Raw genomic sequence first — 20,194 nt, forward strand, 5'->3', positions numbered from 1 at the left:
TAACCTTTCTCTTCAAATACTTGCATAGAATTTATCCTTAATGCTGTAAGCAAAAGTGTTGGAAATGTTGTGGAGAAAATTGCACATACTTACGTGATCACTGAATCCTCTCAAATCTGGAAAACCATTACAGCTTAGAGGAAACAGCAATCTTTGGCACTCTTCTGTTTTTCCTGTTGTTGATATTTATGTCACTGCATAGAGAATTGATATGAATTAGAGCTGCACTACAGGAAAGCTAGCAATTAGCCAGCTTTTTTTTTTTTTTCTTGATGGAGGAATCTTAAATCTCAATTCTGTGAGCCTGCTCCCTGCCTCGCTGTTGTTGGGACAGTACCAATATGAGGTCAGAAGAAGGACTTGAGGGTGGAAGGGACCACCAAATGAGGGAGATTTCCTTAATCAGCTTAAACCTCTGTATTATTCAGGAAGTGCCTAAACTACAAGTAAATAAGATCTAGAAGAACAGCCTCAAAAGACAGACAGGCACCCAATGGGTAGTTAAATGCATCAGCGTGCACTTCTTACTGCTGCTAAGAATGTACTGAGATGAATTTGCCTTAGTCTCTGATATGTTATATCCATTCCTTTTTTAGCCCAAGGTCCACCTTCAGGCTCAAAACAAGCAGTGGGAATATATGCTCCTTGGCAAGATTACTTCTTCTGATGTAGCAAGAGTTTCTAGTTGTTGTAGGAAGGCTGCAAAAAGTTCTCATTATGTAGCTTAACAAGAGGTTAAGAATATGTTAAACTACACATGACTCAAACTCAGTTAAAGATGATAAAATCTAGCACCACAGAAGTGACTGAAGTGCTGGTAGGTGATGAAGGCATGCACATCTGTGATAATACCCTTTATACCATCAAATAATGTCATTTGAACTGAAACTTGCAGTGCAGTGAGACCTGTTCATAAATAGCTCTTGCTATAGCTGAGCTGACTGGGGAAGAACACTGATTTCCTGGTTCAATTGCTGATACAAAACTTCCTGGCGTTCCCTAGGAAAGGCAAATGAGACCATTTTTCATCTATCATCATTCTTCCAGAACAGAACAGAATGTGGAAATTCGCAGAACTGGCTGATGGATGGTAACCTCTGTCAGAGGGAGGTATAATGAACAGTGTGAGACTCAAGCAGTACTTCAAGTACTCAAGAGATCGCAGAATCATAGAATAAAATATCCTGAGCCGGAAAGGACTGATTAAGTCAAGTCTTAATTCCTGGCTCCACATGAAGTTAAGAGTTAAGGCATTGTTCACGTGATTCCTGAACAACAGCTGTCTTGGAGCTGTAACCACTGCCTTGAAAAACCCATTCCAGGGCCTAGCCCCCCTGTCAGTGAGTAACTTTTCCTAATATCCATTCTGGACTTATCACTGGTCACCAAAGAGGAAATCAGCACCTCGCTCTCCACTCTCCTCCATTGAGTGATAAACAGCTATGAAGTCTCTCCTCCATCTCGTGTTCTCTAAATTCTTTCTCTGAACAAACCAAATGGGCTTGTCCACTCTTTCTGTTGAAGTATTTCACATTACCTCAAACATTACAAGATCACAATGTGCATAAAGTAGCTGTAGTTGAAGTAAGCCACTGTTAAATAGTACAGCCACTTCATGAATGCTACAGATTTTTTAATATATCCATTAAGGTACTTTTCCAGTGAATCACAGCAGAGGAGTGGAACAGAAGTTTTTAGGTACTTCTAAGGACTTATAAGCCTGGAGATAGATGCAAAGTACTTAGTCTTTAAGATTTATTATAAAATGTATGGAAATAAACTGTCTGCTCACATCTTTGTCTTAGCATATTATCTTTTCTATTGCAGGACCTTAGAAACTATCAATATACTTTGCATACAATAGACAACCTGTTTGTTCACGTGGAAATGGGTAGGAGCTGTATTAAAATACCCCTAAGGAAATATAATCAAGTAAGTTAAACTATTCCAAACTGCTTTTATCTTTTTTTGATGTAATACCAATCACATCTTTAACATGACTTCTTTTATTAATGGGGAGGGGGAGATGGCAGAGGAGGAGTAGTAGTTCCTAGAGGCAGTTGTGCTTCTATTCTCTGGTCAGTGTCCTTGCAGTTCTGCAAGTGATTTCTTCACTTGATTGAGCTCTCCAGTGTGCTCTTAGAGTGGATGATGTGTGGAAATAAGTCATTTTTAGGATAACTGTTAACTGTGGAAGATGAACAATTTCAGTGAAGTGTTCTAGCATGCATTTCCAAGGAGTATCTCCTATGTATTTCCTATGGATTATGTTTTACTGAAAACATTATTTTTAAAAAAAGCCAGTATAGTTTTTATTGCAATCTGTTTAATAGAGCTTTAACGAAAAAACTGAGTAATATAAGAGTAGTAATATAATTATATACTAATCTCATGTCTCACGACCAATAAAATCATACTTAGTCTCATGACCAATAAAATCCCTCCAGCTCTGATATTCTGTGTTGACCAGCAGTTTTTAGACTTTTCCCTCTCCAAGTAGTATTTTCAATCATGTTTAATTTGACTCCAGCTAGTCAGCTTGAAACTTCTTGTAATTAAGTGAATAATTCTGCTAGATTTTTCTAATGTCTTATATTTAAAGCGAGCACTACAGAATGAGATCTGTCTGTTTAATAACAAATTTTACATTGGCAGGTGATGAAGGTGATAAATTCCTCTAATGACCATGTAATTAGCATTGGAGCCAGTTTTAATACTGAAGCAGATTCTCACTTTGTGTGTGTGCAGAATAAACAAGGTCACTATCATACGCAAGCAAACAGCACTAATGAACACCCTCGAAAAGGTAAGCTGTCTGGCGTGCTTATGGGGAACAATTTCTAGAGCAAAAGTCATAGGAGTGTGGAATGGTTTGGGATGGAAGGGATCTTGAAAGATCTTCTAGTTCCAACCTCCTTGCCATGGGCAGGGATGTCTCCCTCTAGTCAAGGTTGCTTAAAGTTCCATATGACCTTTCAGTTTAGTTCAGTTTAGTTTCACTACTAACACTGTAAGCTTCAGGAATATCTTTGTAAATAAATTTAATTTAAAGTTGTGTGGCATTATGTTTTATGTTTAAAAAAAATTGAAACACCACTCTGTTTTCTCTTGTAGCTGCCTGTTCTCCTCTCTCAGTTCTCTTAACTGTCTCCTTTTTGCATATTGGGCTCTTTCAGTGTGCCTGGTGCCCATCTTTCAGTGTCTTACACACTGTATGCACTCATAAAATGAGAAAGGTGGTTGGTTGTTGTTTTTTTTTTTGCTACAGTCTAGTATTTTTTGTACCAACTTGTGACTAAGTTATTCATATCATCACTTGAAGCATAGTAATACCTCTTCTGCCCTGTTTTTTTTTTTTTTTTTTTTTAAATTAAAAACATTAAAATATATTTTTGATTTTAAAAAGGTAATGTAAGTCATTTGACTTGATGGTAATGTCAAACTTGAGTGATTAGTGTCACTCTTTTTTCCTACCTTTTCTAGTTACAGGCGCAAGTTTTGTGGTATTCAATGGAGCCTTAAAGACATCTTCGGAATTTCTAGCTAAATCCAGCATAGTTGAAGGTAAGAATTGTACTGAGTGTCTGTTCTGCAGGTGGTTTCAAAAATAAAAATTAGCTTTGTGCAGGATCTTTGTTCTACTCTAAGCAAAACTCTTTCAGGACTTTGCAAATTGTAGAAAACCTGTAACAAACAAATTGTACTTTATAAAAGTGCATGCTAGTTTATCTGTTGCTTTTATTACATTATAAGTTTTAACTCTTCACATTAGTCAGTGCAAACATTTCCTTTATAGCTGCCAGTATCTAGAAGTATGTTCATTGCTGTATTGATGAAATACATACATTAACATATATATGCCAGAAACTTAACATTTGTCTAAGATTGCTCTACTAGTCTTAGCTCTATTGACTAGAAAGGCTTTCACTACTCCTGACTCTTGTCATGGAGCATTTAATGCTGTAGTTTAGTATGGAGTCCAAGTTAGGACTTGCTGCAGGAGAGGGTTGATCCCACTAATATTTAAGCCAGGATGACTATAAAGTGTTGCTGCTCTTCCTGTAAACAAGTGGGGATTTTAATTGATTTTCTTGTAGATGGATTAATGGTCCAGATAACACCAGAGACAATGGAAAGCCTACGTCAAGCATTAAGAGACAAGAAAGACTTCAAAATAACTTGTGGAAAAGTGGATGGAGAAGGTCTAAAAGAATATGTAGATATTTGCTGGGTGGAAGATGAAGAAAAAGCAAACAAAGGGTAAATATATTAGCAAAGCATGTAACTCTCATGTTCCTAACTTTCAAATATCTGCTTTTTATTTCAAGAAATTAATCTAAAACATCTTTATTCCAGTAATTTGCTACTAAGACCTGTAAGGACAGTAAGCTGCCTGCTCTCCTCTAGATGTCACTAGCAGAACAGTTTTGTTTGTAGTATTTGCAAAAATCAATACCATTTTTCTCTGTTCGGGAAGCTGACAGGACGAGTTTGTGAAAACCTCATGTTCCTTTGGAAGTCTCTATCAGTCGAATCACTAACCATTTTAAGGATGCAGTTAATTCCTTCAAGTTTCTGGGCTTGAGGGCATGGAAGTGCACTGTACTGCTCTTGGCCACTCACTGCTTGCAATGGCAGCATTTAATTTAAAAAAAAAAAAAAAATATATATATATATATATATATAAAAGGATATATAAATATAAATATATATCCTTATTCCCTGTGATTTAAACAGTTATATGAATAACTTCAAACTTTAATTACACATCATTAACTCAAAACTTGCCTTTTGTTAAGCCATCTCTTCCTCACGTGGCGGGGTTGTCTTGGCATGCTTTTTGGGGTTTTTTTGTGGCTTTTTTGATTGATAAGAACAAACAGAGGCTTTAATTTTAACAGAGGCAGCTTCAGTTTCACAGACCTATAAAGGTAAGGTTTTTATTAAGTGTTGTTTGTTCCCTGTCTAGGATACTGTTTTTTGTAGCTTCTATATTATTATGATGCAAATCCTGTATTATTTTGTTACAGAGCTGTTAAATAGCTTTTGAAGATAATTAGACATTATGCTTCAGAATGGGAAAACATTTATGAAACAAAATGTTATTGCAATTGTTGACAATACTATTCTCTCCATAGAATTTTAAGCCAAGTGGATGGAAAATCGATGGAAGGAACTCAGAGTGAAAAAATAGCACACACCAGAGACTTTGAAAGAAAAGGAAAAGTTGTGAAGTGTACCGAAGTTAGTAAATTGTGTTGTACTTGAACTTTTTTTACTGCTACTACTTACAGTACTTAAGTGCTAAAACAAGAGTACTGAATGTTACTATTAAAGAAACTAAACTACGCATAGCCATACCGATCTGCGAACTGTTCTGTGATTCTGTGATAAATTCATATACTTTATATTATTTTCCTCTGAAAAATAGTAAATGATGTAAGTCTGTTAGCACTGTTAACTCTGTGAGTATGAAATCTAGATATTCTCATAGTTACTCAAGTATTTTGATTAAACAAATGAAACTCTAGGAACGTTATGCCAGCAAACAAGCATTGGTAGCTCACTGTTGTGTTAACTGAATACTGAATTACTTTTTTTTTTTTTAACTTTTTATATGACAGATTGCTGAATATCCTTATTTCTGTAATTTCAGGTGTATTATTTCTTAAAGGACCATGAACTACCCAGTCCTGTTCATCTCCAGTTTGCTAAAGACATCGCTGCTGCCTGCTGCTCTGCTCTTTGTCCACACCTTAAAACCCTGAAGAAGAATGGGATGAATAAGATAGGCCTGAGAGTTTCAGTTGACTCAGATATGGTAATCTTTCAACTTGTATTGTATATACTTCAATTCTGAAGCCTTTCCTATAAAGACCTTTGGATCTTTCTGAATATTCCTAGTTTTTGTCCTACTCAGATCCAGACTAAGGATGAAATTTCGTATAGGGGCTGTCTTAATGACTAATAGATCACAGAAGAATAACTTCGGTTTCCCCTTCTGCCCCATGCCTGTAGCAGCTGTTTGCAGTAAGTTACCAGTTTTTGTCTGGTTCTAACTCTTTGGCGCTCATGTGCCATAGGGTGAATTAGTAAAAGGAATCATACAGCTAAATTTCTGATGCTTTTCTTGATGTAGTTTTCTGCTGCTTTAGCTCCTGACATTGGTAAGACATTTGCTCCAGCATTTCTACAGGGTTGCTTAGCTCCATCTAGTATGCAATGCTCCTAAAAAGACTGCAGAATTCTGGAGCTGGAATACTCTTGTCTGAAATAAGTGAACTGTAAAACTTTCTTATCTTTAAGAGAAGCTGTAATACTACTTTAAATTATTTTTCAATAATATACTTTGAAATTAATAGTCACTGTGATAGAATACAGTCAGACAATTCTTGACAAAAATCTCAAGTGGTATGAGACGCAGAGGATGTGTGGTCTGGTAAACCTAGAGATTCATTGACAATTCTAATAGCTCACGATTGACCTGGAAACCTACCCAGTTCCTAGTATATGTGTTATTTTCTGTCTGTGTGATGCTAGGTGAAATACTGATTTATTAAGATACTACACACTTGTCTGTCTTGTTAATAGAAGAAATGTTAATGTGTTTCTGTTTTAGGTTGAGTACTTGGCAGGATCTGGGGGTCAGCTTTTTCCACAGAAGTACCTGAATGAACTGGACAAAGCTCTGATTCCTGTGATCCATGGTGGGATGTCGGATCCTGCAAGCTTACCGCTGAAAATGGAATTAATGTTTTTCCTTATGGAACATTTATTTTGAGACCAATTTCTGGCAAGATACTGGTTCGCCAACTCTGAACACCAAAGCTCAGTGCGTCAAACACTAAAGATCAAATTTTCTAAAACTGTTTTGATTTTAATGGATTTTGAAACTAAATTTAACAAAACAGGAATCTAACTTCCATTTGTTACTTTACCACAGAAGCAAGTGTAGTTTGTAATGTTCTCTAACGTTCTGAAACTTTACACTTAATACAGCTGCAGAAGAAGGCAGTTGCTTACCTCTGTACTCTACTGTAGCACTTACATTGTTTAGTGTAACTTCCAGCCATGCTATCTTGCCTCTTAACATCAGATAAGTATTAAAGAAATTGCTGCAGTCAGATCTAATCTCAACCTGAAGCATGTCCTTTCCATATGCGAAGAACTTTTTTGCTATTTGAGGTGCAAACTTGAAGTCTTAGGTTGCTGACTGCATACTTCACCACTTGTACTTGCGCCAGTATAAATATAGGTGGACACCTCCTGACGCTTGTTTTGAGAAATCATAGAATGGCTTAAAGTGAAAGGGACCTTAAATATCACCTAGTTCTAATTCCCCTGCCATGGGATGAGGCTGCCCAGGGCCTCATCAAACCTGGTCTTGAGCATCTCCAGGGATGGGACATCCACAGCTTCTCTGGGCAGCTGGGCCAGGGCTTTAGCACCCTGTAAGTAAACAGCATCTTCCTAAACATCTAACCTAAATCTCCCCTCTTTTAGTTTAAAGCCCTTCCACCTTGTCCCTGCACTATTTGACCATGTAAAGTTAAGCTCCCTGTAAGTAGCGGAAGGATACCATGAGATGGCTGCAGAGCCTCCTCTGGAGTACTGCATCCAGGCTTGGTCCCCAACACAAAAAGATGCAGAGCTGTTGGAGCTGGGTCCAGAGAAGGGCCACAATGATGATGAGAGGGCTAGAGCACTTCTCTTATTAAGAAGCAGTAAGGGAGTTTGTTTCTTCCAAACCTCATTAGATTCGTGTGGGCCCACTTTTTAAGCCTGTCCAGGTCCATAAGGATGGTATTTCTTCCTTCTGTTGTATCAGCTGCACTACTCAGCTTGCTGAGGGTGTACCTGATGCAACTGTCAATCTTATTGATAAAGATGCCGAGGAGCACTGGTCCCAAGACAGACCTCTGAGGGGACCCTGCTCATTACCTGCCTCTACTTGGATATAGATCCATTGACCACACATCTTTCTGGCCATCATATATTCCACCCTTCAAAACCCACATCTCTCCAATTTAGAGATAAGAATGTGGTGGGGCCATGTCAAAGGCCTTGCAGAAACCTGGGAGATGGCATCAGTTGCCCTTCCTTTGTCCACAGATGCTGTCATCACAGAAGGCCACCAGGCTGGCCAGCAGAATCTGCCCTTGATGAAGCTGTGCTGGCTGCCTCAGATCACCTGCTTGTTTTGCATGTGCCTTAACACATGTTCTAGGAGGATCTGCTCCATGATCTTCCCAGGTGCTCACTGACCTGTCATTCCCCAGGTCTTCTTGCTCTGCCTTTAAAGTGGAAGGGGTTTTGCTCACCTAGCCTCAACCTGTTATGTTCAGGAATGTAACAGGCGTGGAAAGCCTGATTGACAGTAATGAACGAGTCAGCCTTCTCCATGTCTGTTGTATTTAGTTCTCCCTTCTAAGCTGTCAGAAGGGGTATGCTCTCCTTTGCATGTCTCTTCCAACCAATGTACCGTAGAATCTCTTCTTGATATTTTTCACATCTTGCCAGGTTTCGTTCCACCTTTGCCTTGGCTTTTCTCATTCCATCTCTGCAGGACAGCTGGCCTTGTTACCTTATTGGAGGAGCCCTCGCAAATTCCTTTAGGGCAAATCTGAGGTTTTCCCTTCCTCCTTCCTCAAGTGACAGTGTTCCCTGGTTCTTCTCTGTCTCTCAGCAGTACATCCCCTTCCCTCATCAAATCTGTTTTAAAAGAAAAATTGCAATTAAGTTTACAACAGCATTGTAAATGAAGTCCTGACTTAAGATACCATGCTGGTTCTTCATGACCGTATGCTTCTGAATTACTTTTTGTAGAAAAACTGATTCTTGAATTTATAGGGATTTATCTTACTAAAACAGATGCTATTTTTATAGATATTGATCTTTTCTTTTACTGGATGTTCAAAAGTCCTGACGCAATCTGACCTTTCAAGGATTAGTAAAAAGCCATCTTATCCTTGAAGTAATCTATGTGTAGCAATAAAACAGGAGTTCTGCACTATCTTTTCTGCTTCCTTCTCCGGCTTTTCTTATCTCTCAGTATCCTCCTTTATTTTCAGGGAGGACAGATGTTATTAAGTGTGAGTTTTCATGAACAGATTCAGTACTGTATGTATTTTTTTATATCGGGTCCTTAAAATCTATTTATGTACTCGGGATGCACGTGATTTGTACCAAGGTTCCATGAACCAAGGATTGGTAACTGTCACAAGTCTTTACCAAAAAGAATGCAACGAAACCAAGTCCAAGGTTGATCTTGTTTTCAGTAAAAATGCTGGTGCAGGTTTATGAGGCTATTAACACTTTGCTGTTTTCTCGATGCTCACTGGGGATATTTTATGTTTTTGTCTCAGACACAATTTATAGCTTAACCTCATCAGCTCTGTGCTTAGAAAACACAGAAGCGGTGGAAGATTTCAGGCCTGGAGGATACTGGGGATACATCAGAGCTGATTCTTCTGCAAACTGTAGCTGCAGAGGGGAGCCGCGGGCCGCACGGTGGGCAGCTGCGTGCAAACGGGTCGTGCCTCGATCTCACCGCGCGACTCTCCGCTGTTTCCTCTGGTTAACGAACGCAGTGAGATGCGGGCGGCATTCCTGCGTACGTCGCGCGGTCGGGTAACCGGAGTATCCGTTCTGCCATTTATTCTGCGCTAACGATGTCTAAGAGTTAAATAAAGCTTCGCTCTTATTTTAATAAAGCAGCCAGCCGGGCCTCGCCGACCGTCTCAAGTTTGTCTTCCCCTCCGGCGGCGTCCGCGCAGGGCCGGGCTGCGGGTCGCTTTCATCGCTGCTGCCCCGCGGCCCCCGCCTCTCGGGGCGGGCCCGGGCCGCAGCCATGGCGGCCGAGCAGAGCGTGGTCAGCGCGGCGGGGCCGCCGCCCGTCGCCCCGCTCCGTGCCGGGGGCCGCGGCAGCGCCGCGGTGAGGGCCGTCCCGCTCGGGGCCGCAGGAGCGCGGAGCCAGGCGGCGGTGGAGCACTTCCTGAGGGCCGGGCGCCTGGCGGCCAGGGACGGGGCGCAGATCCGCTGGTGGCACGCGGCGAACAGCCGGCGCCGGGCCCGGGAGGCCGCCCGCAGTAAGTGCCGGCCGGAGGGAGGCCGTGCGCTCGGCTGGGGCGGCTCCGCGTATGCGTGCGGCCGTGCGGAAAAGGATCTGGGGCGTCTGGTGGCAGCAAGGTGAATGCGAGCCGGCGGCGTGCCCTGGAGCCCAGAGGGCCATCCAGCCTGGGGTGCATCGGGCCCAGCGCTGCGAGGGCAGCGGTTGTGCCACTGTGCTCCGCGTTGTGCGGCCTCACCTCCAGCACCGCGTGCGGGCTGGCGATGCGAGAAGGACGCGGAGCTGTCGGAGGGTGCCCAAGGGAGGGCTGCGAACGTGGAGAAGGGTCTGCGGGGAGGCACGTGTGAGGAGCGGCTGAGGTCCCTTACGCCACTTTGCTTGGCCAAGTGACACATTCAGAGCTCAGTTTTCCCTTGGCCACTGATTTCTAAAGATCCCGGTTACCGAAGTACACCAAAATGTGTCTTGGTTGCATCATAGGCAGCAGTTTGTACTCTGTGATCCTCATGGAGTAAACGAGCACCGTTTGGTGTAGGAAGTTTCCCTGCAATTACGGTTAAGCAGACACTGGAAGTACTGAATCTGCTCTGTTACAGCGTTCATTTTCTAAATAACAGGCACAGTTCACATGGTAGAAGGGGATGTCCTCCTCCGAGGTGGCAGAGGAGGAGATGGAGACCCAATTATGGCTCACCCCCCTGAAATAGACAGCGACATCACGCTGCAGGAGTGGCTGGAGGAGATGGTCAGCACAGATAAGGGCATTAAGCTGGATTTTAAGAGGTATTTTGAGACGAAACATTTGCATATACTTTGCATTCTTAGCAATTAACAACTTTATAAGTATTGCTAACTGTCTTCTGATGATCGTTTAACCTTTTTCTTATTGTGCAATTCAGAGCTTATACATTCCTTACTGGACAGTAAACTTAGTGAATCTTAGTTTTACTGAATACATTAAAAGAATAAAAACTTTACATGTTTTGAACCACAAATAATTATTTCTTATTCAGTGAACTCATTACTGAGTTGCAACTAAGTGAAGTTTTGCTGCTGGGAAAACTGAAATAAAAGTGCTTATCTGGAAAGCTTCTTTCAGTTTTCTGCTTGAGCCAGGAAGGAGGACTGAAAACCCCATGAGATTGCTTTGACAAGTTTGAAATGGGATTTGATACGACCTGTGATTTTTAGACAATCTTTGCCATTCCTGGTTTTAGCTTTCTCTGAGTATGTGTCAGATTGTACCACATGTAGAGAATGCAGCTGTACATCAAAAAGAGCTTTGTCACTGCATAGGTATGCTATAGAAATGCAGTAATTGCTGGGTGGCTATAAAATGTAATTTGCACCAGTTGTTCTGTGTGATGTAATCACTGTTTTCATGTTAAAGTTCACGGGAACAGAAGGACAAGGGGTGGCCAGCAGGGACAGGGAGGTGATTGTCCCCCTCTACTCTGCTCTTTTGAGGCCCCATCTGCAGTGCTGTGTCCTGGTCTGGAGCCCGCAGTACAAAAAAGACAGGGAGCTGTTGGAGGGGGACCAGAGGAGAGCCACAAAGATGATCAGGGGACTGGAGCACCTCCCCTACAAAGACAGGCTGAGGGAGCTGGGCTTGTTCAGCCTGGAGCAAAGAAGGCTGTGGGGTGACCTCACTGCAGCCTTTCAGTACCTAAAGGGAGCCTACAAACAGGAGGGGAATCAACTCTTTGAAAGGGTCGATAACTGCAGGGCAAGGGGAAATGGTTTCAAGTTGAGGGAGGGGAGATTTAGGCTGGATGTCAGGGGGAAGTTCTTTACAGAGAGAGTGGTGAGGTGCTGGAACAGGCTGCCCAGAGAGGCTGTGGATGCTCCGTCCCTGGAGGTGTTCAAGGCCAGGTTGGATGGGGCCCTGGGCAGCCTGGTCTGGTATCAAATGGGGAGGTTGGTGGCCCTGCCTGTGACAGGGGGGTTGGAGATTCATGATCCTTGAGGTCCCTTCCAACCCTGGCCATTCTGTGATTCTGTGAAGATGGGCATGCTATATCTTCTTACTGATTCTCCATAGGTTCTCCATATCTTTGCTCAGAGAGAAAAGAGGAGAAATCAGTTTTAATGATTCCTTCAGATGCCTCTTATTTTTTTCCACAAGGAATTTCCAGACAAGTGCTGATCTTAAAAAGCTTTTAAAATTATATTGCACAATGAAAGTCTAGTTATATAAAAGCATTTCAAAATTACAAGTCCCCAGTGCAGCTATATTTGTGTGAGTGACACAGAATCTGATCTTCTTTTGGATCCTTATTCTTTGGTTACTGTTGCTGAAGTTTTGAAGATTACTTTAACAGTGCTTAAGAAGAAATATTTTCCGTATTCCTACCCTGTGAGCGTGATTGATCACATAATCACATTTCCTGCTAGAATTAATGCATTCTGCAAAAGGGCTTCGGAGTCACACTTCAAAAAATGCCACAATCATTTCAAAAAAGCCTTGAAAGTGGAGTCAACAGCATGTTTGAATTTTCTCAGTGCTTTGCAAAAGAAGAGTCCTGTCTGGGTTTCTTTGTTCTATTTTCAAGAGATGCTTCTTTGTTTTTGTGCTCTTTACATTATCGTGTACTTCAGTGAAGAAATGAAGGCATTTGAGTGACTCCGACAGTCACCTGTCTGCTAGTTCTGGGAACAAATGAAGTGTTCTGGCTTCAGAGCATGTTAGAAATTGGTTAGAAACCAGTGGTGTTAAATTAAGTCATTACTGGCTTTTCTCTTGGGAAAAAAAAAAATTAAAATAATAACAAAAAAAAAAACCAAAAAAAACCTATGACCCAAATGAGCCAGTTCTTGCTGACTGAAAGTGGTGGGTGGAGCCCTACCGATACGCAGTTCTCTCAATAACACTAAAGCTAAAATGTAAAAAAGCGCTGCTGACAGTAAGTGTGGGCAGCTTGGGTCACAGCTGGCTGCTCTTTCAAGTGCTGTCTGCACATTCTGACATGGTTCTTCTGACCTTGTCCTGGGCCAGGGCTAGGAATGGCCTGATGCAGAATGAGTCTTATGGAGTGGTGCGGAGGACTGTGGGAGAGTACAGGTCTGTCCTGTTAGGATGCACCTTTAATTACAGTGATTTTAAGTTCCCGAATGTTATGTGGAACATTCATTAATTCGCTGTGAGAAAATAATTATGGATTTTCTTGACATCTGATCGGTTTCCCAGTTATTCTATATTTCCTTTCCTACCACATCACAGTAGTTTTGGAAGTTTTGTTAGGATAGACAAGGTTCATAGAATCATCATAGAATGGTTTGGGTTGGAAGGGACCTCCAATCCCACCTGCCACAGGCAGGGCCACCAACCTCCCCATTTGATACCAGACCAGGCTGCCCAGGGCCCCATCCAACCTGGCCTTGAGCACCTCCAGGGACGGAGCATCCACAACCTCTCTGGGCAGCTGTTCCAGCACCTCACCACTCTCTCTGTAAAGAATTTCCCCCTGACATCCGGCCTAAATCTCCCCTCCCTCAACTTGAAGCCATTTCCCCTTGCCCTGCATTCATCTACTCTTTCAAAGAGTTGATTCCCCTCCTGTTAGTTACCCTTTAGGTACTGAAAGGCTGCAATGAGGTCATCCCACAGCTTTCTTTTCTCCAGGCTGAACAAGCCCAGCTCCCTCAGCCTGTTTTTGTAGGGGAGGTGCTCCAGTCCCCTGATCATCTTTGTGGCTCTCCTCTGGACCCTCTCCAACAGCTCCCTGTCTTTCTTGTACTGGGGGCTCCAGGCCTGGACACAGTACTGCAGATGGGGCCTCACAAGAGCAGAGTAGAGGGGGACAATCACCTCCCTGTCCCTGCTGGCCACCCCTCTTCTGATGGAGCCCAGGATACCATTTGCTATACCATTTGCCCTCCAAGCTGCAGGAGCACACTGCTGGCTCCCCAGGCTCCCCAGGTGTTTCTCTGCAGGGCTACTTTCAAGGACTGTTCCTCTGTATAACGCCTGGGTTTTTTCTGGCCTAACTGGAACACAGCAAAGTTCGTAAGAGGTTACAGGTCGCCTTAGAATGACAGAATCATAGAATCATTAAGCTGGAAAAGACCACTGAGATCATCTAGTCCAACCATCAGCCCATCCCCACTGTGTCCACTAACGTGTTCTGAGTGCTTCCTGTCCTCACTGTGGGTAGAGGGGTCTCACCTTGTCCATGTGCTGCTGGTACAGCCTTGACGCCGTACGGCCCTCCTTGGAGCTGCTCCAGTTTGTGGAACCATGTTTGGAGAGACCCGTTTGGCTCAATGCAGACATCCTCCCGGGACCCAATGGGATCAGCCCCGTTGTGGATGCAAAGGGATTCCTTGATACTGTCACCTCGTTTTTCCCAGATGTAACCTTGTCATTGGGATGGACAACTGGCTGGCACCCTGAACAGCACAATGAAGGTAAAGAGAGGGAATGCAATGCATATGTCATGTCACCTGCTTTCCTCAAATTAATTTCACGATTGATTCTAGATAAATGCCATTTGTCAGTTTGGAAATAATAGTCAATATAAGAAGTATTACTTTATTAATTACATTTTATAACATGTAGCAGTTAGTTCGGTGTTTGAGCTTAGATGGAACTCTATGGAAATCTGACTTTTCTGTCAAGCAATACTTTGTTCTTCAAGTCATTTCCCTCATCCTGAGATATTGTCTGGAACAAATTGCCTGAGCCCTGTTTCAGGCAGTCTGCTCCCTGAGTCCCACCAGGAGAAGTTTGCTAACTGGAGTTCTGGAACGCTTCCTGAAGAAAAGTAAGCTGGAAACATTAAATCCTATCAGTATGCTCTTGCATTAGATAAATCAAGTGGTGAGTCATTTTTTTTTTACATTTCCACTGAAGAACTGAATTTTTTGCAATAGGCTTTCCAGTGCATTAATGTTAGTAATTTTTTTTTTAAATCACAAATTTGTGAATCTAATTGCAGCTTTTAATTATTGATCCCTATCTGGAGTTTTGATCCAAAATGTGTAAAAACTATTTTGTGATCCTTTTTGCTAGCTTCCCTTCACCATTCTCACAGCTGCTTTGTCAGAGTGCTTTACTCCCATGCACCATGTGCATTTGTGTGCAGCAGCATAGTTCCCACCAGCATCATCTGGGACTTCAGTGACAAACCTGCACACCTTTCCAAACCACTGATTTTGACTACCAAGGTTTAGCATTTTGTAGCAATGACTGCACTGTATACTGTGCAGTATGTTTTTAAAATTAGTACAGCTTTTTCTCCAAAGTTGTTTCAGTACAGTAAAACATTGCTGGAAATATGCACAGGAACTACTGTAGTGAGTGATGTTTTTAAATAAATTTAACTTTATTTTCATTCTAAATTTCAGTTTACAGCAATGCTATTTAAGGATGTATTGTAAGACACGAGAGAAACTGATTGCAAATGCAAGTTACTGTTTGCCCAGCAAAACCTTAATTTTAAATTTGGTGCATTTTTTTGGTTGAAAAGCAGTAGTGACAGAAAAGTCCCTACATTGCCTGTGAGTAATTGAGAAAAATATGATTAAGTGTTGTTACTGAAGAACAGCAAAACAGCACTCTTAACTACCTCCAGCACTCATAAAAACCTCAGCAACAGGCACTGTATTTCAGATTGCTTGTTTTTAGCATTTTTTTAAGTGCAAAACATTTTGTGTGCTACATTTCTACACAACTTTGTCTTCTACTGCATTAATTCAGATTATTTCCTCTTTTTTTTTACTTTCCAAAATGTTTTTGCTTTTAAAGAGCCACGGTCAAGTTAAAGCCAGCATGTATTGATGTCATAGGCAAAACCTCTTAGAGAGCAAAGATGCAATTCCTCGGGCGTTAAAAAATGTTGTGTTCTGCAGCTATATATGAAAAAACACAGCAATTCATGAAAATAAGATTCTTTTTCTCCTTTTTTTTTTTTTTCCCCCATCGGACAATGATATTTCTCATAATAATTTAGTCACTTCGTTTCTAAATGATCTGATTTTCACAAAACTGTCTGCTCTTCCCTTGTCTTACAGTCTGACCGTTCAGTAAATCATTGTGCCTTTGTTTTGATAGAGGCTGTATTTGCGAAGAGACCTTTGTAATCACATGGTCTTTATTGCAGGCTACAGTTGGACAGTGGTGAAAGACATGGCTCAGATATGCAGTGCACTCTCCCAGCCTGTCACATTCCCTGTGCGGGCAGCGTTAGTACGGCAGTCAGCGTCTGAGCTTTGCTGGTTGGTAGACCAGTCAGACCAGTAAGTCTGTGGGGCTTTATTTTTAGCAGTCTTTATTGTGAAGTCACATATTTCTTAGTAATAAAGCTCTCATTTCTGTGAAATAATAACATTTTTAAAACCTCCTTTAATATTACTTATTATAGATAGCTAATCTTTTATAGGTTTTGTAATCCAGTTCCATTACAACCATTTCATAAGATTAGCAAAGTTAATTAGTCCAACCAGTTCGACATTGCAATTTGCAATTAACTGCTACCTACACTTTATATATTCCTCAATTGATATATTCCTTGTATTCTACATAGTTGGCCTAAAAGCATCCCAAGTCAGTTCTGAATTGGAACTCATTTATTAACACTGGTGGTCAGCAGGGCATTACCCAGTTTGCTCACAGTGGGAATGGGGAGAGAATCAGAAAGGCAAAATGAGAAAAGTCATGGGCTTTGATAAAAACCATTTTCTAAGTAAAAGAGGGACAAAATAAAACCAAGAAAAAAAAGTGGTGCAAAAACAAGTACTCACCTCCAGACCACTAATGTCCTGCCAGTCCCTGATCAACAGCAGCCTTGGCAAACATCTTCCCTGCTCCCCCAGGTTTTTAATTGCTGAGCACAATGTTGCATGATACTGAATCTCTTTGGTGCTTTGATCTTTGTGGGTCAGCTCTACTGCCTGTGTTGTGTCCCAGCTTTGTATCTGTTCCCAGCCCATCAGCCTTTGCTTTGTCAGCACTGTTCAGCAGCTGCAAAAATATGAGATGTATTGTCAGATCCGAAACATTTCAGCATACTGAGCTGCTGTGGAGAAAATTAATTCTATCCCAGCCAGAACTACAGCAGAAGTTTACTAACAATCTGAAGGACATTACTTTGATACCTGAAAAACATTCAGTGATTTCCAGACACTTAAGTTAGAGTTGCTTTAAAAAAATGTTTTTACAAACCTATAGCAATTTCATAAAAAATATGTTTACATATAATAAAAGAAGACAAAAACTTGCCTCATACAGACTACCATTTCCTCATTTGTTCTTGGGCTGCAGTCATATTCTCAAGGTAGCCTGTCTGTATCAGGCATTCTTTGCGCTCCTTATGGTACAAATTTGTGTTGTTTGAATTTTGGAGTAATATTTTCAGTAATTGCTTTTTACATAAACTTGAAATCATTGGGGCATCAAGAAGAGTGGGGAGACCATGAGTGCAGTTTCTTGAAACAGAAATGCAAGGTGGAGGAAGATTATTGGTATAAATGTAAACGCATAAGGAAAACAGGGACATACAGTTCTCCTACTTCCTAATTTTGAATCTTGCTTAACTTTGAAATACAAAGGAGATAAAATTTGCTAAATAATTACATTCCTAACATTAAGATACCACAGTTCTGACTATTTTAGAAGCCTATAAATGCAATGTTTTTTTGTTTTTTTTTCCGTTTTATATCCATTATATTAATAATCACTTTTTTTTTTTTTAATAGGTACAGCCTCACTGTTTGGACAGGCAAACAGGATGTATATTCTGTAGAAGATTTGCTTTTCATCCGTGAAAACTTTGATAAAAGTAGGGTTTATTATGACATCTCAGAACCACAGAATTCTGAGTTTAAAAAGGCTATAGGAATAGAATTTTAAATATGAAGCCTACAAGGTATGACCTCATTTATAATAATTGGTTTCTTTAAACTTGAAAGGGAAGTGTATTTTCCTGCTCAAATGGAGTGTATAGAAGACACCCATGGTCACTGAAATAGTTCTTGTATAATTTTCTTAAAAGGTTTTCCAAACAGAAATGCAGTGCCTCTTTAATGGGTCAGTATTGTTATTTACTCATCTCATGCATGTTCTCTGTCATTCTCTCAGTGTGATCTAGCACTTGTTTCCTGCAAGTATATAAAGGAGAGAACAACCCTGATTGCTACTTGTAGACCAAGGTAATTTGCTACCGACAGCTTTTGTGTCAGCTGTCAAGAACCATTCAGTGTCTGCCAAGAAAAATCATTCATATTCATACAGGAGGACAGCAAGACTGTAGTAGGTACAGCACTGTGCAGTTCCTCAGAGGGATTATTTTGTATCTCATCCTCATATGCTCCATTTGTGCTGCTATCATAATGGGTAATTTTCTCACTCCTCATCAGTAGAAGATTCTATTTATGACATGTTAAATGTAGAATGCATTATATTACCACAAGCTGTTTTTTCTGTTTTTTGTTGGTTGGTTTTTGGTTTTTTTTGTTTTTTTTTTTTTGGAAGGGCTAGGGGGAAAGACACCAGAGTATTATGAAATGCTTCCTATGCTACATTCAAATTCAGGGAGGCCATCCCTTAAATTCAGCTGTTCTAGGATTTCTTTCAATTTATTTAAAATTTATTTTGATTTTCAGTGAATATTTGCTTTAATAGGGGTAAAACTACTAATGAAAAGATATAAGCAAGTGTGGGACACATTTTTAAAGAATTTTTTTTTTTAAACTTCATGTTGATTCAAAGATTTTTGTTTTTTCTAATGTAATACACTCTTGCAGCTCTTGAAATTTTAATTGAAAAGCAGTATTGATAGTTGTTGTGTTCTGATGTTTGTAGACTTATTCTTTAGTTTGACTCTAGTTGCTGTAATGTTGTTGGTTCACGGAATGTGTCTCCATGATGTTTGTATCTATTAGCTTGTGTGGGTCAATGTACAAATGTAAGGACTCCTTAATAAAATGCTGGGGTGTTATATCAGTCTTTTCTTTGGCTCTCTTCAGGGCTCTGGTTGTTGAGTTTCAGTATGTCTTTGCAACAGAGTGAGATGAAGTTACTTTCTTCTAGCTGCTCTTACTTCTGACTTGTGTTTTCACTGCAGGGCAGTCATTACTGCGTTATTACATTTTCAGCGTGGCTGAAGAAAATAATAATTCCACACTGCAGTTACTTGTAATTGTGCTAGGGCAGGAAGGTCAATGTTCCCTTCTGCTAGCTCTTGTGCAGGTGGATGCAGTAGGCTGATGGGGATCATCAGATCTTAGGCTGCTGCTGCAGCACAATAACAAATTACTATTTTTGTTCTGTTCCCACTAAAATGAGAATTATTTTGCTCTGTAATCATCTGAATTTTGAACATAGTTATTTTCAAGGCAATTACTTGTTGGTTTTCAGTGTCTTTATATTTTGCCTTCATTCCCTTCAGTCTTTCTGTGTTCTTCTGTCATAGCCACTGCCTTTGCTGCCTGTCATTCCTGATGCTGTTGAAACATAAAAGGGAGTAGCTTGTTGAGAGAGAAGGCTGCAACTGGTGGCATCTGGCAGCTTGATTGTGCTCAACTGATAGTTCATCCCTTTTGGGGAAAAACAAACAAGCAAACAAACCAGGAATTAATTACAGTGCATCAGCATGCACTCGGACTCAGAAATTTGGAAATAACTTGGACTGTATGCAGTCTTTTAAAAAACTCACTGCTCTAAGATTGTTGTGTGTTTTTTGAGTAGAATCCAGTCCCAGTTGAACACAAAATCATATGTTTTGGGTTTTTTTTTCCCTATGTGGAACAAAACCTCTACATTAATATTGGAAATACATTGTGGTGCTGGACAGAGCCACAGGTCCTAGTGGTTAAATGTGAAACAGTGGTTTTGACTTCATGCAGATGCTCACAGTAGTCTGGTACTTTCTTAAGTGCTGCAGTGTTAACACTTCCCAAATCCCAGTTTAAGGGAAACCATGTGCTGTTTACAGCACTCACTGATGATGCTTGTTTGCTTCTGAGGAGCAGGTGAGCAGTAGAGGTGGGGCAAATCTTGCTCTGAGGTGGGGGATTGATAAGACCTCCAAGCATTCCTCTTAGACAAAGATTTTGGGGTTCTTTAAGATTTAATGGCACATTTCACCTTCTGCACAGTAAAAACTACCACAGAGGACTAATACA

At 40.9% G+C, this 20,194-nt stretch overlaps 2 protein-coding genes across 4 annotated transcripts in view; both read left to right on the top strand.

Annotated features, from left to right (window-relative positions):
- ZFYVE16 (zinc finger FYVE-type containing 16) overlaps window positions 1–9,732 on the top strand; it is a 30,001-nt gene extending 20,269 nt beyond the window's left edge. Inside the window, 7 exon segments of the mRNA XM_052700568.1 lie at window positions 1,828–1,932; window positions 2,656–2,806; window positions 3,484–3,564; window positions 4,098–4,260; window positions 5,139–5,244; window positions 5,657–5,821; window positions 6,620–9,732. Coding sequence (XP_052556528.1) covers window positions 1,828–1,932; window positions 2,656–2,806; window positions 3,484–3,564; window positions 4,098–4,260; window positions 5,139–5,244; window positions 5,657–5,821; window positions 6,620–6,781 — 933 coding nt within the window. The 3' untranslated portion in view covers window positions 6,782–9,732.
- A 118-nt stretch (window positions 9,733–9,850) lies between these two features.
- On the top strand, window positions 9,851–19,008 carry FAM151B (family with sequence similarity 151 member B). 3 transcript variants are annotated; one of them, XM_052700801.1, is made up of 6 exons: window positions 9,851–10,088; window positions 10,687–10,852; window positions 14,262–14,479; window positions 16,174–16,309; window positions 17,768–17,937; window positions 18,150–19,008. In XM_052700801.1, exons 1-5 carry the CDS (start codon window positions 9,851–9,853, stop codon window positions 17,919–17,921), a joined length of 912 nt encoding a protein of 303 aa, XP_052556761.1. In that variant the 3' UTR covers window positions 17,922–17,937; window positions 18,150–19,008. The 3 variants fall into 3 exon arrangements, with proteins under 3 accessions (XP_052556761.1, XP_052556762.1, XP_052556760.1); XM_052700802.1 differs by lacking the exon at window positions 18,150–19,008 and adding an exon at window positions 14,766–14,835 and having other exon boundaries at window positions 17,768–17,883; XM_052700800.1 differs by having other exon boundaries at window positions 17,768–19,008.
- Window positions 19,009–20,194: the final 1,186 nt, after the last annotated feature.

Source organism: Tympanuchus pallidicinctus, unplaced genomic scaffold, assembly GCF_026119805.1.
Source record: "Tympanuchus pallidicinctus isolate F22 unplaced genomic scaffold, pur_lepc_1.0 scaffold4, whole genome shotgun sequence".
NCBI classification, from domain to species: Eukaryota; Metazoa; Chordata; class Aves; order Galliformes; family Phasianidae; genus Tympanuchus; species Tympanuchus pallidicinctus.

Excerpts from the sequence above, each read along its gene's own strand:
- FAM151B (XM_052700800.1), top strand. The coding sequence starts at position 9,851 with ATGGCGGCCGAGCAGAGCGTGGTCAGCGCGGCGGGGCCGCCGCCCGTC. Across the intron at positions 14,480-16,173 it reads CCCTGAACAGCACAATGAAG|GCTACAGTTGGACAGTGGTG; the intron begins GTAAAGAGAGGG and ends TCTTTATTGCAG. Across the intron at positions 16,310-17,767 it reads TTGGTAGACCAGTCAGACCA|GTACAGCCTCACTGTTTGGA; the intron begins GTAAGTCTGTGG and ends TTTTTTTAATAG.